Genomic DNA, 15,936 nt, shown 5'->3' with positions numbered 1-15,936 from the left:
CATCTCTCTCCCCATTTCCTGTCAGCCTACTGTCTGTCCCCTCCATAAAAAAAAAATTAAAATAAAGGCGAAAGCCACACAAAAAAGAAACATAAAAACTAAAAAAACTAAATGGAAACTAAATGAAAACTAAACTATGATGACTAAAACTAAGAATGAATAAATTGACAATTTCGTCAACAGATAAAAACTAGACTAAAATGTTAGGAAGGGACTAGTGGACCACGAGATCCAGTATAAGTTCATTTTACCTTGGTTGCATGCTGAAAAATAGCAGATCTACAAGCTTGTAGATCTACAATTTTCAGCAAGTGTAAAAACAGCCATTATGATTTATGACGGCATCAAGGCCCGCCAAAATACATTTTAGTCAACCTAAAACATTCCACTTGACAAAATACCTTTAAAAGTTAACAAAGAAGAACAAGGAGAATCTATATGAGCAGTAATGAGGACATGTATATGGAGAATTGGAGATAAAGTTTTCAACTTTAATGAAAACACGCACGCAACTCTCTCTTCTCCCCAATGGTCGTTTAACGTTCTCTCTCCCCACAGTCACACGTGGCAGAAAGAAAGCTTGTATCTCCATATTCCATAATGTTTTTAACTTTTTCTTCATAAATGAATGCCCTCCTTCGTCATACTACAGTGTCACACAAGTAACAACAATATGATGTGTTGTGAGCCTGTAGATCTCTCTCTCTCTCTCTCTATATATATATATATATATATATATATATATATATATAGAGAGAGAGAGAGAGAGAGAGAGAGAGAGAGCACAGTAATATATATATATATATATATATATATATATAGAGAGAGAGAGAGAGAGAGAGAGCACAGTATATATATATATATATATATATATATATATATATAGAGAGAGAGAGAGAGAGAGAGAGAGAGAGAGAGAGAGAGAGAGAGAGAGAGAGAGAGAGAGAGAGAGAGAGAGAGAGAGAGAGAGAGAGAGAACTACTGATTTAGAAGGCATTTGTACAATTGGCCTCGGGTCTTAACGGGTTAAGTAACAGTTTTTAAATCACACAAGGTTTCTGCTGGACCTCAACGACATGCACACTCTGTGAAAGAATCTGCTGTGCCCTGAAAGAGGACCCGGAGCTGTCCAATGGCCCTGGCTCTGGTTCCCAGCACTGGGGTGTGAGTAAAATGTCTCTCTCTCTCTCTCTCTCTCCACAGGCCCCCCGTGCACCACGGGACTTCAACACAAACATCTCCCGTCACTTTCCCACCCGTCCAGCCCTTCCAGACAACCAACCCTCTATACATAGAGCCTATTAGACACGCCTTCAGACTGTTCAACCTGCTGGCTCTATAACCTATAAACACAACACATATGCTGTACTGTACACACTGTGCATACTGTATATTATCGTCTGCTGAGACATACGGACTAACTGAAATATATACCTAATACCTCAGTATCAATATTGAGATATTTGATATGATATTATCAAATTGTGACACAAACCCGACCCAGGGGCTCTCAAAACCTAAGACAGTGCAGCTATGCGTGTGTGCACATGCACACACACACACACACACACACACATGTAAACGCACGCACGCACGCACGCACTCACGCACGCACGCACGCACGCACGTGCGTGCACACACACACACACACACACACTGACACACACACACACTGACAATTTCAAAGTGATGTAACTCGAGTGTCTCCTTGGCTGACAGACAGACAGACAGCATGCAGCCCAGGAACGTAACCTGCACCTGCCGTCCCCAGCGAGCAGCCCCAAACGCAAGTTCGCAACGCAACAAACCCCTGCCTGGCCGGCACCCACAACACTGGAGTATTGTGGGTGAATACTGGAGTATTGTGGGTGGGCTCCACCCACAATACTGGAGTATAGCAGTGGTTATCAACCTCTGGGTCGGCACCTGGTTTTGGGTGCTGTCCCCAGATGACAGTAATTAGTAACAATTTAAAGCTGCTATAAGCAACAATATGTCAACATTTTAATGACTTTTTTTTTTACAAGATATTATCTTGTACGTACAAGATAATTATTATCTTGTACGGACAAGATAATAACGGACGAGATAATATCTTTTACGCGTTGGAGGCTGGAAAACTGGATATTTTTGGCTCAGAGATTTGGTGTAAAGGAAGTAAAAAAAAAAGGAGGTGACCAAGTACAGACCCCTGGGTGACCCTGGTCAATGAAGCATATAAATTAAGTGGTTTTTAACTATGCAAAGCAGGTCTTTTATGACCAGTTTGAGAAATCCATAAGCTACTACTGCAAAGTGGATTTGTACAGTAATCCCAAGAGTGGTATCAATGATACACACTGGCATGACATGGCATTTATCCACAGCTTTGTAGTAGCTAATGTGTAATCTGTAACGTGACCTCTCTCTAAACTCTTAACGTATATAGTTGCCGTCCACGTCCTCTCCCCTAACGCCTCGCCTCGGACGTGACAGACAGGCTATGGTGATGAAGGCCACGGAGGTTAAAGAAATGCCACCGCTATTTTAGAGCTCACCTGCTATGCTAGCATCCCGCTAGCCACTTCTTAAGGTAGGACTGATAGAAGAGTATTTTATACATCAGTTTAATATCTTCTAGAGTAGGAAGGTTTTCACACTTTTTGCGTCACCCAAGGCACACCAAATGGCGAGTCAAAAATCTCAAAGCGCACCTGTAAGCATATCTGTGCAAAATAGCATTAAAGACACGTATATTATCACTCGTATCACTGTGTAAACATTTGTTTCAGACACCGGGAACCCGCCGGTCTAGAGAGCAAACGTCTTTCTCTGTAGCTGGGGAAATAGCCCGAGAAGCCTTGGTCAAGTGTTTTTTGTTTTGTTGTTCTTCTTTTGTTAATAAAAGTGGAGAACTGGCTCTCTGACTTGGACAGTTTCAACAGCCTACCCAACCCCCCCCCCCCCAGTCCCACTGACAAGATGAATGGGAGAGAGGAGAGGGGGGTCTGTTGTTTTTCCTAATTACTTCCTGCAGCTGATGTGACTAGCATGTCACCAGCACCTAACAATGATTCGGCAAGCTGCAAGCATTTTCTACTGTGTGTGTGTGTGCGTGCGTGCGTGCGTGCGTGCGTGTGTGTGTGCGTGTGGTGCTATAAACCTGTAAACTGAGAGCTACTGTATGTTACGACTTAATAAAGCAAATTTCGGTGTTGAATTTTGGATGAGGTTTCATAGGGTTGACAGGGCAGTTTGCTAATGAAATATAAAAAGGGTCATCACCTTCCACTTTCTTAAAGGAGCATTCAGTGATTTGGGTGATTTGGAAAACAACCCAGTCCGCCCCGGTAACAAAATGTGCACATGCACACGCTCTACAGTGGGGGGAAGTGCAACAGCATGTGCACCAAGGCCCGCCCCCACACATGATTGGAGGAAGGCCCCTCTCATCCTGATTGGATGAAGGCTTTGCCACCCGCCACCAAAACTGAAACTAGGATTTTTTGACCCCAGGGGCTCACTGGGGACAGGGAGGAACTCCTTATATGGTCAGCACACTCTATAGTAGGGAGGATTATCCAAAAAAAAAAAAAAAAAAGTGATATTTGAATGAAGCGAAATCACTGAATATACCTTTAATCAAATGTCACAACCATCTAATTTAAATCACCTACTGGTGAGGAAAGTCTTCACATTTCTGTGATGTTTTTCCAGTCTTATGTCAGGACATACTAGCTCACTCAATGGACTGACTTGCAGGTTGTTGTAGGCTTGAATCTAACCCATGACCTTTCTCACATGACATCGCATGAGCCCTCCCCAACTTTGCCTATCTTCCTCCACCATGTGTACCTAAAATGTCTTTTAGAAAAAGAAGAAAAAACTAAATGAAAGAAATGCCTTTAAATTAAGAAGTCTTGGACAAATGACCGCCTGTCAAGAAGTGGGGACACAATAAATGATTGCGCTAACAAGAATGAAGCCCCCTCGTTTCAGCGTGCCTCCCGCTGGCAGAGCTTCTAAACCCTGACTTGTCGTCCAAGCTGTAAATCACTTGTTTTGCCCTTCAACATGCTCTGCTCTCCAAAACAAGAGGTTAAAAAAAACGCTGATGTGGCTGTCACTGAATATCTACGCTGTCTCTCAGTGATTACACATGGCATGATGACGACATTTCAGTCATATTTCCAACAATGAGATAAGATAATTAATATTAGCCGATACGGAGATACTGGTATTTCTTACCGTCTAACACCAGGGATGTTACGTGTGATGAGAATGACAACAAACTGTAATTGCATGTACGAGTGATCTAACATTTATTTATTGCAACAGTCCATATTCAGACCTCAGTATATATGGGCTTTCCTGGCAAAAGAACAAGGGTCTGTCACAGGAGAGTGAGTGGGAGCTTTGTTATGTGTTGCTGTGATGCTGACATTGACTTGTTCATGATCATGGCACATGTTGGGCTTGGGGGTGGGGGTGGGTGGGGGGCTGTCAGACCAGATGCCAGCTCGGGATTAGTGACAGTAACCACGGCATGGCCTTTCGACACTCTCTCGACCCCCAACCTGTGTCCGTCTACCAGGAAGAGAGAGAGAGAGAGAGACCTCGTCATGGCACTGTGTTAACCACCATGACATATATCTGACACCATCAGAAAGAGGAACATTCAGGAGATACGATACTTAGACAAAACAATACAAATATTCTTCCTCTATTTTTTTTTGGCGATACATTGTGTTACTTCTTATTTCTCTAGATGAAAAAACTCCAGCACACACCGTCTTCAAATGCAAAAAAAAACCCCAAACAAACAAGGAAACTAAAATGCATTTCCCAGGTTGTCTTATTTCCTCTCTTATATATGTCAGCCCTAATTTGGCCCTCTCTGACGAACGTATCGTTTTATGTAGGTGTGCAAAAGACTTATTTCTGGAAATATCACAAAATGATGAATAATAATAGTTGTTGTTCTACACGAGTGCTTTTAAGGCAAACACAAGATCCACAATCACATTCTCAGCATCCGTGTCACACGCACAACAACGGTCTGAGATAAAGACCCACATTCATTGTTCAATCGCTGATAGCTACTCGTTTGGTGAAAACAGTGGCAGTCACGTTAAAGGACTCACGGTACACTTCACATTACTGCAAACCATTTTTCCAAAGCATATCATAGTTTACGTATTAGAGACGTTTTAGGAGGCCACTGGTTTCAGTAAAATATGGTATGAAAATCAACTGGCAGAGACTTGAAATGTCGCGTTCAAGGCTGAGCATTTCAAATGACTAAGTCATGCAGAAAATAGTCCCTTGCCTTGAAACGATTTACAAACACAAATAGAATGTCCAAGACTCACGCCATGATGTCTAGTCAACTAATACAACTTTCACCAGGGCCCACCAGACCTCTGTACCAGATCCAATTCTCAAGAAGAAGCCTGGAACTCCTTAAAGATAGAGTGCCGTGATTTTTTCCCCAGCCTAAAACATCAGGTATTATTATTACATAAGGAGGAAGAATTATTTAAAAAAAAAAGTGTACAGTATTTGTTAAAATGTCGTTTTTATGTGGACATGACCACCAGTTCATTAAGTATTCCTGGTTTCCCTGGTGGGTGGTGATGGGTGGTGATCCCACCTGAACTGAAAGGGTGCAGTACCCCTAACCTCCCACGGGGCAGCACACCTAAACCTAACCTTAACCCTCTCCCAACCCTTAACGCACCCCTCACCAACCTTAATCCGGTCGTCTTAACGCACCCCTCACCAACCTTATGTCTAACCAATGACTAGTCTAAACTAAGTATGCACCCCGAACTAAGCCGCACCCACAGCTGTTGTTGTATGACAAAGGGGGAGGGGTTAGGGGAGGGGATGATATTGTGATGTCACTATATCACTGTTTTTTTCATTGGTACGTTTGACTGTCAAGGTTTCAGCCTCCAGGAAGAAACCCTAAATACAAAGGGAAGACATCATTGCACATAACAGCTACACCAAGGGGTTTAATGAAGTACTGTCACCTCATAAACACATGAAAAACTGGAAAAAATACAAAAATCACGGCACTCCATCTTTAAACATGAATGCCAGCCAAAAACAACTTAGGAGATACTGCTGGCGGTAGAAATGGATGCGTGTCAAAGGGCAGAAACTAGGCCAGGGCCTTCATCTAAAGACACACATCATGCACACACATTAACACATAGTATACACATGGATGCACATGTGCACCCACTCACTCACGCATACGCTCACACAAGTACTGTACATCCAGTGTTGCCATGTCTGCTTATTAGAAGCGACTTTAGGCTTGCTTTTCTGTAAAGTCACTTTTTTGGGCTTGTTCGTTTCTAAAGTATAGTTGCTTATTTGGGCTTGCTTCCTGTTGTTTAAACCATTGGCTCTCAAACATTTTAATTTCAAGGACCCCTAAATTAAATGTATTTGTCCATGGACCCCCATCTAAAAGCATTTTGTGACCACTGACTGTACCAGATTGATGTTGTATGTAAAAGCAGATCTACAAACTCGTAGATTATTTTCATGTGGGCTCATTTTACCTAGTTGCTTTTTTCTCTCGCAAACTCTGGCAACACTGTGTACATCCACTGTGCATTCAGTCCACTCGGCGCAGATGGGCACAAACACACACTGACACACATATTTCCCTAATCCATCCCCATGGGGTGGGTTCCAACACCCCGGCCTTAGGGGGTCTTAAACAGGGCCTAAAAGCACACAGCCTCAAGCTATGCTGAGACACCAACTCAATGTCACGGCCAAGAGCGGTGGTATAACCGTTTCTCGCACCTGCACTGCCCCGCCAGTTAAAAATGACTCCTGCCACTGATGCACACGGACAGAATGTGATGTGACCGCCATGACCCTCCCGCTCCTTTCAAAATAAGAGACTGGTGATTAGCAGCGGACAGGGCTAGCTCACAGGAGTCCAGTGTTGATTTCGTCGACTAATACTATGAGAAACAATGTTTGTCGACTATATCATTTTTCACCGACGAAAACTAAATGGAAACTAAATGAAAACTAACCTACGATGACTAAAACTAAGAGTGAATATAGTGACAATTTCGTCAACAAATAAAAACTAGACTAAAATGTAGGAAAAGGAAGGGACTAGTGGACGAAGAGATTCAGAATTACATTTTACAATTTGTTGCATGCTGAAAATAGCCGATCTACAAGCTCACAATGTGTCGCAGCGCAGACCAAAACTAAATTAAAACTATTCAAGAGACTATGACTAAGGGCCGGTTCTAGAGGGGGGCAGGGGTGGGCATAGCCCACCCAAACGTGCGTCCTGCCCACCCAATGTGGGTTTGACACCCCACCCGCGCCGGCAGGGTCGCCCCCCCCTTACAATTCTGTCTGCCCACCTGAGTGGGGCTGGCTAAATCCGGCCCTGTCTGTCAGACTAAAACTAAAATCTAGATTTGCTGTCGAAATCAACACTGCTCTGGTCCCTGCCAGGGCAGTCACGCACACCATACCCTGTCCGTCTGCTCGTTTAATACGGCCCTATCCCTCACCATCACATGCACACGCACGCGCGCACGCACGCACGCACGCACGCACGCACGCACGCACGCACGCACGCACATGCGGAGCATAATAAGTGAAAGCAGTCTTTCCTTGTTCACTGTTCTCACGTGGACTGGTATATCTAATGTGTGTTTGTGAGCGTGTTGAATGTCCAGTGACCTTTAGATCTAAAAGCAAGGATAGGTACAAAGGAAGCTTAATACCACACTAGGCCTTAATTATGAATGAATAAAATATGATGTTGCTCTCTACGAACTGCGAGACTTTATCATATAAAACACAATGATGGGGCCTGGGCCGTGGCTCAGTGGTCCTGCAGGCACCTTGGCTGGTAATCCAGTCTGGCAGTGTGCCGCGGGTTCGACTCCCGATCCCGACGGCCTTTTACTGCATGTCACTCCCCCATCTCTCTCCCCATTTCCTGTCAGCCTACTCTCTGTCCCTCCATAAAATATATAAAAAATCACACCCATGTGAACTGAGTGGTGCAAATCCCCCCCCCCCCCCCCCCCCCTCTCTCTCTCTCTCTCTCTCTCATTAGCAGGCAACAGTGCATCTCTCTGTCTCTGTTTCTGCCACAACAGCGCCCCTACTGGTACTCATGAGTCACACATGAGTCACACACATTAACACGAGTCACATAGGTTAACACGAGTCACATAGGTAGGTGAACACAGACATTGCTGTTCCTTGGAGTGGTTGCACCACTCAAAAATAAAGGCGAAAGCCAAAAAAAAACCACACAATGACGCGTGTATAATGATCATCGGCAGTTACAAATCGTAAAGCACTGTAGCAGACTGCTTCAAGAGACTTCAGCGTGGCGAGCGAAGCATTAGAGGTCTTCGGGTAAACCCAGAGACCCGAAAACATCCGGGATCCGACCCAGACCCGGCTCGGTCACGGTTCCATCCAACAAGAAGTGACTAGTCCCGGGTCCGGGTGGGAACCTGCCACCGTATGTCATCGGGTCTCGGGGCGACCGACAGTGAAATGACGGTTCCACTAATACCCGAGTGGACCCGGCGATTGGCTGTCACAGCTGTCAATCTGTGTATTTTTTTCTCCTCTGGCCAGTGGGAGGCGTGCCTTGCGCCGTGACTTTAGCTCATTCACCGCCACCAGGGGGCGCCAAAATATAATAATATATATATATATATATTTTTTAAATAAAAAAAACACGAAAAACCCGTCCTTGGCGCTCCAGGACATCATGAAAAGTCCTTGGCAGCCATTGAGCTTAGTAAGGAAGTAGCAGCGCTACTGTGTATAGCCTCGGGTCCTCGTGTGTTGTACGGGTACGGTCCACGATCGCTCGGTACTGCTCGGAGTCGGAACTCATATTTATGATAATTAGCCGGGTCCGTGCGGCCCCCGGTTTCCGACATCTCTCTGTACTTTTCGGGTTTCGGAACTCATAATTCTAATAATAGCCGGGTCCATTCGGTTCTGGGTACTTTCTTTTTTACGGGTCTATTTTTGGGTACGGGTGGGTCAAATTGGACCCGTGAAGACCTCTACAAAGCATGCTGCATGTAGGCTTACAGCACATCACCATAATCACACATAAAACACATAAAACACACAGCATACTCCCTTTCCAGAGCGGAGTCGTTATCTGATGACTTGAAAAACTGTATGGGCAAAACACAGTAATAGTTCCAAGAGAAGTCAAATGAGTTGCTACACAACGACCCATAACAGAGTCACAAACACGGTCATATACTGTCTGACACCAATACAGTTGGGGATATTGTCCTTTTCTTTTTGCTGAGGTTTGCGTGATCTGCGCAAAAGGACAGTTAACCCATTTTGGGCGGGAACCCCTTTTGGTGTTTTAAACATTATGTTATAATTTAGCTATTGAAAAATAGCAGATCTACAAGCTCATAGCGCGCCACCGAGTGGCGCGCTACGAGCTTGTAGGTCTGCTATTTTTGAAAAATCGTGAAAATATTTATTTCAGAAAACTGGAGGATTTAGAAGGATTTTTTTAAATTTTGAGGTCAGGCCTAAATGGGTCAAATGATAAGGGACAATATCGGTGGCACCCAACTGTATACGTTAATGTAATAGCAGAGACAAAGCAATTGTGTGCGTGGGAGGGGAGGGGAGGGGGTGTAGGAAAAGCCCATGCACATCACAGTCCAATGAAATGGGTGCTGCATGGATACAAAAAAATATACCTTGCAGATGAAAGCATAAACATCTGCATGCCAAATTAAGAGGGTTTTATTTAATGCAACGACGTGACGTTGCGATTTGCGAGCAACAAGCCACACCTTTTTCAGACAAGACACCGTCGTCTGAAACTAGGGGTCCTGCATTCTGGCACCTATAACATCATGCCACGCATTGCCATTTAGTGCAATGACGTGGCATTTCATACAGGCCGCATCTTCCCAAACTAGGGGTCCTCCGAATTGAAAACACACTTGTCTAGGATGCAAACCGTTTCAATCACCGATGCCAGGCCCAGGACTGCTATTGTCCCGACTGTGTTGTTGGATCAACGTTATTGCACATGTCTTTCTGGGTAAGCGAGAGATGCAAGGTACCTAATAGCCATGCCTATGAGCATCACTGAAAGCTATTCAGAGTAAACAAAATGTAACACTGAAATTTGGCACCAGTCTAATCTAATATGATTAGTACCCTGTAGTAATGTCGGAATTTGATCTGTACCATTAAAAGTACAGAGTTCGGTACTCAACCCTAGTGAGAAGTGTGTGTGTGTGTGTGTGTGTGCGTGCGTGCGAGCGTGCGTGCGTGCGTGCGTGCGTGCGTGCGTGCGCGTGTGTGTGTGTGTGTGTGTGTGTGTGTGTGTGCACGTGTGTGTGTGTGTGTGGGGCTCACCTCCACGCTCTCATTGACCTCGATGCCTCCGTCATTGTCATCGTCTAGCTGCTTGTGGATGTGTCGGAGGGCTTCCAGGCTGTAACGGTCGGCTTCACCCATGCATGGTGGCACGACCTGCAGACAAGGATCTGGAAGGCAAGGAAGGGACAGATACAGGTCAGATATATAGGCCGGGGTAAGGCAGTACTTATTTAACCTATTTGATATACAGCATAGTGCTGCATGATTCTTGTTCAAATGGGAATCTCCATTTTCCTCCACAGGAATAGAAATCATGATTCTCACACACATTTTTTTGTCAAATGCTTGACTTAAACCTGCCTTGAAGTCTCTCTCGTATCAAAAAGAGTAAATAGAATTCCTTATTTATGAGACACCATTCATCAAACTAATACTGCCAACAAACACTGATTCCTCATCATCTTTTTTTGACCGTGGTCGAGATCATGGATTTCACAATGCCACACCAAACTTCCCGGTCCTTCATTGCTATCCCCAGTTCCTGCCTACTGATGCATGTGTCCCTAGTAGCGATGATATCAGGGAACGGGTTTTCTACCTCTACCTCAAATACATGTAGTCATCAACCTGTTTCAAAGGAGTGTTAAGCCCATTGGTCCAAAAACCTTATAATAAGGACTCCACGGACCGCCTGGGGGGCCCCCGGGGCCCACGTTGAGAACCGAGGTAATAAGATGAACACGGTTCCCAGCAGGCTATGAGCTCAGCCACCACACGTGATCAGCTGTGTGTGACAGTGCAAATATTTTGGGCCCATGATGCCGGTATTCTTTTTATATTCCTTCAGGAAAGCTTATACGTAGATGACTGTTTGGCCTAACGTTTCACCATCATGAGCTATGCACTCAAATCCCTTAGCATATAAATTACTTTGAGCGACGTGTGCAGAAAGAAATGCTTAATGTGGACAAACATAATAAGCATGTGGAGTATGTCGGCTGCATGCTGTCCCGTTATTATGTGCATTTGGCCCGTAACTTTTTTTGTTGTGTCACGTGGCCAAGACGGCGAAGCTCGTTCTCCTGCGGTGGCGGCTGGTAATTATCATACCAAGATGTCATTGTGATATCGTGTGTCAAAGCAAGCAGCAACACAAGCAGCAACACACCCCCACACACACACAGGAGGAAGAACACTAAATGCTAAGGGTGAGTCAGCATGTGCCGTAACCGTGCTGCGGCATGACGGCAAAACAGGTCTGACACATTTCCCCCCGCATCACTGCTGTCACCTTATCCACTCTGTACGCCTTTGTGCTGCTGCTGCTGTCATTCCGTGACCCCCCTCTCCCCCCCCCCCCCCCCCCCCCCCCAATAGACACATACACTTTGTATCGCAAGTATTCCACCAGGGAAATAAATAAGCCCATAACTTTCTTTCATGCCTCTCTGCCAGTTGATAGTTTGAGCTGGCAATCTGCCAAGTTCCTGCACTTGGAGTCACATGTGTGGACGCACATACACACACACACACACACACACACACACACACACACACACACACACACACACACACACACGTGCAGAACTATACACAATAAAATGTTAAAATAATCATCATAATAACACATGTTGTTTATAATACATTTGAGACAAATATCAAACTGCTTAAACATTCAATTCAACAGCCAATTCACGCAGTGAACTATAGAAACTCGCACACACGTGCGCACGCACACGCACACACGCACACACACGCACACACACACACACACACACACACACACACACGGAACCCTGAACAGTTCACGCTGTATGGTCAGTCACTGACAGCGTCACCGCAATGACGAAGCACAAACTCGCACAACCAACTAATGCTCCGTACTAGTACCGCAAACACATTCACATATTACGAACGCCATGGACACGAACAAGACTGATATTGCAGCATGTAGTTGAGCTATGGATGTGTAAACTAAACAGCACAAGACCTTGTCCAGTCCCAGCAGGTCCCCATGTTAACTTCCCAGCCTGGCAACACCAACCAACACAATTTGTATTGTACTGTAACATTTGCCCTGCATGTGAAATGTGTCCTCTGCCAGTGACGACGACTACGTGGGGGCTGCGGGGCTCGAGCCCCCTTGATGATTTTAGGGGATTTCTAGTTTTTCTACATTGGGGTTTTATAGACGTAGTGCCGTTTGTGCCGCATCAGGTCGCGCCCGTTCGCGCAATTCTCGTCTTGCATTGACTCTCTAACCAGCCGCTCTAACCATCCAAGTCTGGCACCTTAACACGTCTGTTTTTCTCACTGTCCGGGGCGGGGGTGGTGGGGGGTGGACCGCGTTGCCTGTCCCTTGTACACATGCAGATCAGGCATTGAAATGCTAATCTGGGTGCTTAACCTGCCAGGTATGTGTGTGAGGAGCTGATCACAGTCACAGATAGAGGGAAAGTGTTATATTTGGCCTATTATTTATGCTATATATTATTGACCACGTCTGTGTCACAGTCTCACAGTCAGACTGCGGAGGCGGGGCGGCACGGGCCCCCTTGAGGATTATGAAAACTATTCGTCCCTGTCCTCTGCATTTATCCATCCTAACTGTCAGGAGCAGTGGCTGCTATTAATACAGCACTCCACACAGAGGGAGCAGTTAGGGGGTTAGGGTAAAGGGCTTCTATCCTTGTTCAGGGACACTTTGACACGTAGACTGGTCCGGCCGGGGACCGAGTGACCTTCCCATTCCCAGACGGCGGCCTCTCACTAATAGCACTCTAATTAGTTTTCTATTATTATTATTATTGAATAAGAATAAGTAATTGCATGGCATTGCTGTGGAAACCTTGTATGTCTTGTCCAAAAGTGTTACTTTTCAGAAAACGTGCGGATCCAATGTGGTAGTTATTGCATGTAGTCATAGCACTTCATAGTACATATGTATGTATAGCATAGTATAGTATATATGTATAGTTTATATACAGTGTCATTATATAGATATGTTCTAGTTACGTTCTTAGCTTACGCATGTTTCATGATAAATGCATTTTATATATGTGATGTATTCCCATGCTTTTGTTCTTGCCTAATGTAAATATGTACAATAGACGGGCCTGCCCCAAAGTTATTAGTGAAGCCGCCCGGCAGCCGGCGAAAACTAGAGTTCTCAACAGGCCCGGAAATGAAGGCCCGGCCCTACCTGGGCCCTCATCAAACCCTGTACACTCAAGAGAATGTCCCCGCTACCACCCTTAGATCTCCATATACTGTATATAAGTATATAACAAACAGTAACAAACAGAACAGCTCCTCGAGCTGTTCTGTTTGTTTTAGAGAACTATCCGATAATGTGTTGGACATGGTGTTCTAACCAATGACATCAGGCTGGAATGTGGAGTCTTTCTGAATAGAGTTCCTTATTTTAACTCTTATTAAAATGGACACCGAGGACTTTGCTCCAGGTCGTCTGCTCCTTGGCCTTCGTGTTAATGTCAAGGACAACCCTTAACTCTGAGAGAGTACAAATGAAACTAAAAACCACTATCCGAGTTACAGATCTATAAGAGTCTATTTGGAACACCCCCAAGGGACCCTGAGGGTCCCCGGACCCCACTTTGAGAACCATTGTGCAGTGAATAAAGACATCTGATTGCATATGAGCCTATGGGCAGTATTATGCGTGTCTTAAGTACCAGGTCTTATTACTTAACTTAAGACCTGGAGGCGTGATCAATGCAATTTGGCTATTCTGAGTGGCCAAACAGCATTGACCATGCCTCCAGGTCTTAAGTTAAGTCATAATACCTGGTACTTAAGACACGCATAATACTGCCCATAGTGCGGCCAGGCACACTTTGGAGTAAGACATGGGGGAGAAAACCAAGGGCAAATGATGACAACAGTTAGTTGCAAAAGTGAATAATTTGGTGAATACCTAGTATTATAATACACTGAGAGCATTCTGACTGGATGCATCACTGCCTATAATGAGTGCAGCATGGCTTCAATCAGAACTATCGCGTTCTGATTGGCTGAGATTCACATGTAAAGTTTGCAGGAGTGGCTTGTTTTGAACAAAATGCTACAAATCATGGACGCATCGTCCAATATTGCGGTCAAACTTTCCTCAACCACGTTCGCACTAGGTTGAGGAACAAATGCCACCCTTTTAACATTGCCCTATTATAGCACCACCAAGAGAAAAATATATATTACTCCGACAAAGTTTGTCCAAACATCACGCAAATCGGTACACATATATCTCTATAGAGGTCCGTCCCGCCCCCTTTCAGAACAACGAGGGACCCAGAAGAGAATTTCCCATGCATATTTTCCCATAGATGTTTCAAAAAGTATTTATTTAAAGACCTGTAAGCCTCAGACAAAGCCACCTCGGATCGTGACAAATCATGACAACAAACACAATTTTTTGGGACGAACAAATAATTAGAATGAAGATAAACACTTTTTTTGTTTGTTTTTCGTCTTTGTAATTATTTGTTCGGCCCAAAATATTGTGTGATTTTATCATGATTTGTCACGATCCGAGTTGGCTTTGTCCGAGGCTTACAGATCTTTAAATAAATACTTTTTGAAATGGGAAAAATTCATGGGAAATTATTTTCCGGGCCGCTCGTCGTCATGAAAGGGGGCGGGACTGCAACGCTCTATAGTCAAGTGATCAAGACGGGTACGTCCGATTTTTTCCTATGCCTGATTGCTCAATGCTCAATTCGGAACATTGCTGGCCCACAATAACCTACCTGACCTGGCGGAGACCTGTGCGCCGAGCTACACTTTCTCTAGTTGGTGGTGATTTCTTTGAGCATTGTAGTGTTTTAGTATTCTTTTAACTAGGAGTAGTTTTAGATTATAGTAAGCCAGTGGAACGGAATTTCATTCAATTACGCATTTCATATATTGTTGAATGACAATATAGCTATCTATCCATCTATATATAGACTCTCTTGAATTTTGTGAAAATGTTCAAGAAGACAGCTTCCTCTCTCTTGAATAACTGACAATAACAGGCATTAATAATAATAAAAATAAATATACGGCATTATGCAACTTTATTCACACAAAGAGGCTCTTTGAGAGAACTCTTACTGCCTTTTTACCAAGTTAAAAGCATCTGAAGCCTGAGCACAAGTTACATAATGAATTTGCTTAGCTTGCCAGAGCAGTTTACATACACTGGAATATCATTTGGATATCTATTTGGCTGTTTGGTTACTTAAGCAGGCACAAAACACAAGTACCTCACTTGTGTTTTACATAGACAGACAGACAGACAGACATACAGATAGACAGACAGACAGACACAACTGAATGTGTATGCCTTGAATAATTTCCTGCAATGTCTTTGCATGGATGCAAAGACAGATGTCAGATCACAGCAGTATAAACAACATTATTTCGTGTTGATCTCCATCTCTTATTCATTTCAGTGTAAATTACTGCCCCAATTCTGTTTAAAGCGTTATTCACCGAGGCCTTTAAGAACAGAGACGTCTTACAGAACGCTTCTGAGGGAGTGAAATTACAAGACACACT

At 44.3% G+C, this 15,936-nt stretch overlaps 1 protein-coding gene across 1 annotated transcript in view; it reads right to left on the bottom strand.

The window, feature by feature from the left end:
* stim2b (stromal interaction molecule 2b) overlaps positions 1–15,936 on the bottom strand; it is a 60,790-nt gene that overhangs the window by 17,174 nt on the left and 27,680 nt on the right. The window contains exons 2-3 of the mRNA XM_079491335.1: positions 10,414–10,544; positions 9,103–9,191 (exon numbers count right to left, since the gene is read on the bottom strand). Coding sequence (XP_079347461.1) covers positions 9,103–9,191; positions 10,414–10,544 — 220 coding nt within the window. The remainder of the gene's footprint in view (positions 1–9,102; positions 9,192–10,413; positions 10,545–15,936) is intronic.

This window comes from Electrona antarctica, assembly GCF_951216825.1.
Source record: "Electrona antarctica genome assembly, chromosome: 21".
NCBI classification, from domain to species: Eukaryota; Metazoa; Chordata; class Actinopteri; order Myctophiformes; family Myctophidae; genus Electrona; species Electrona antarctica.
The sequence above is the reverse complement of the archived record's forward strand: the minus strand, read 5'-3'. Positions and strand labels throughout refer to the sequence as shown.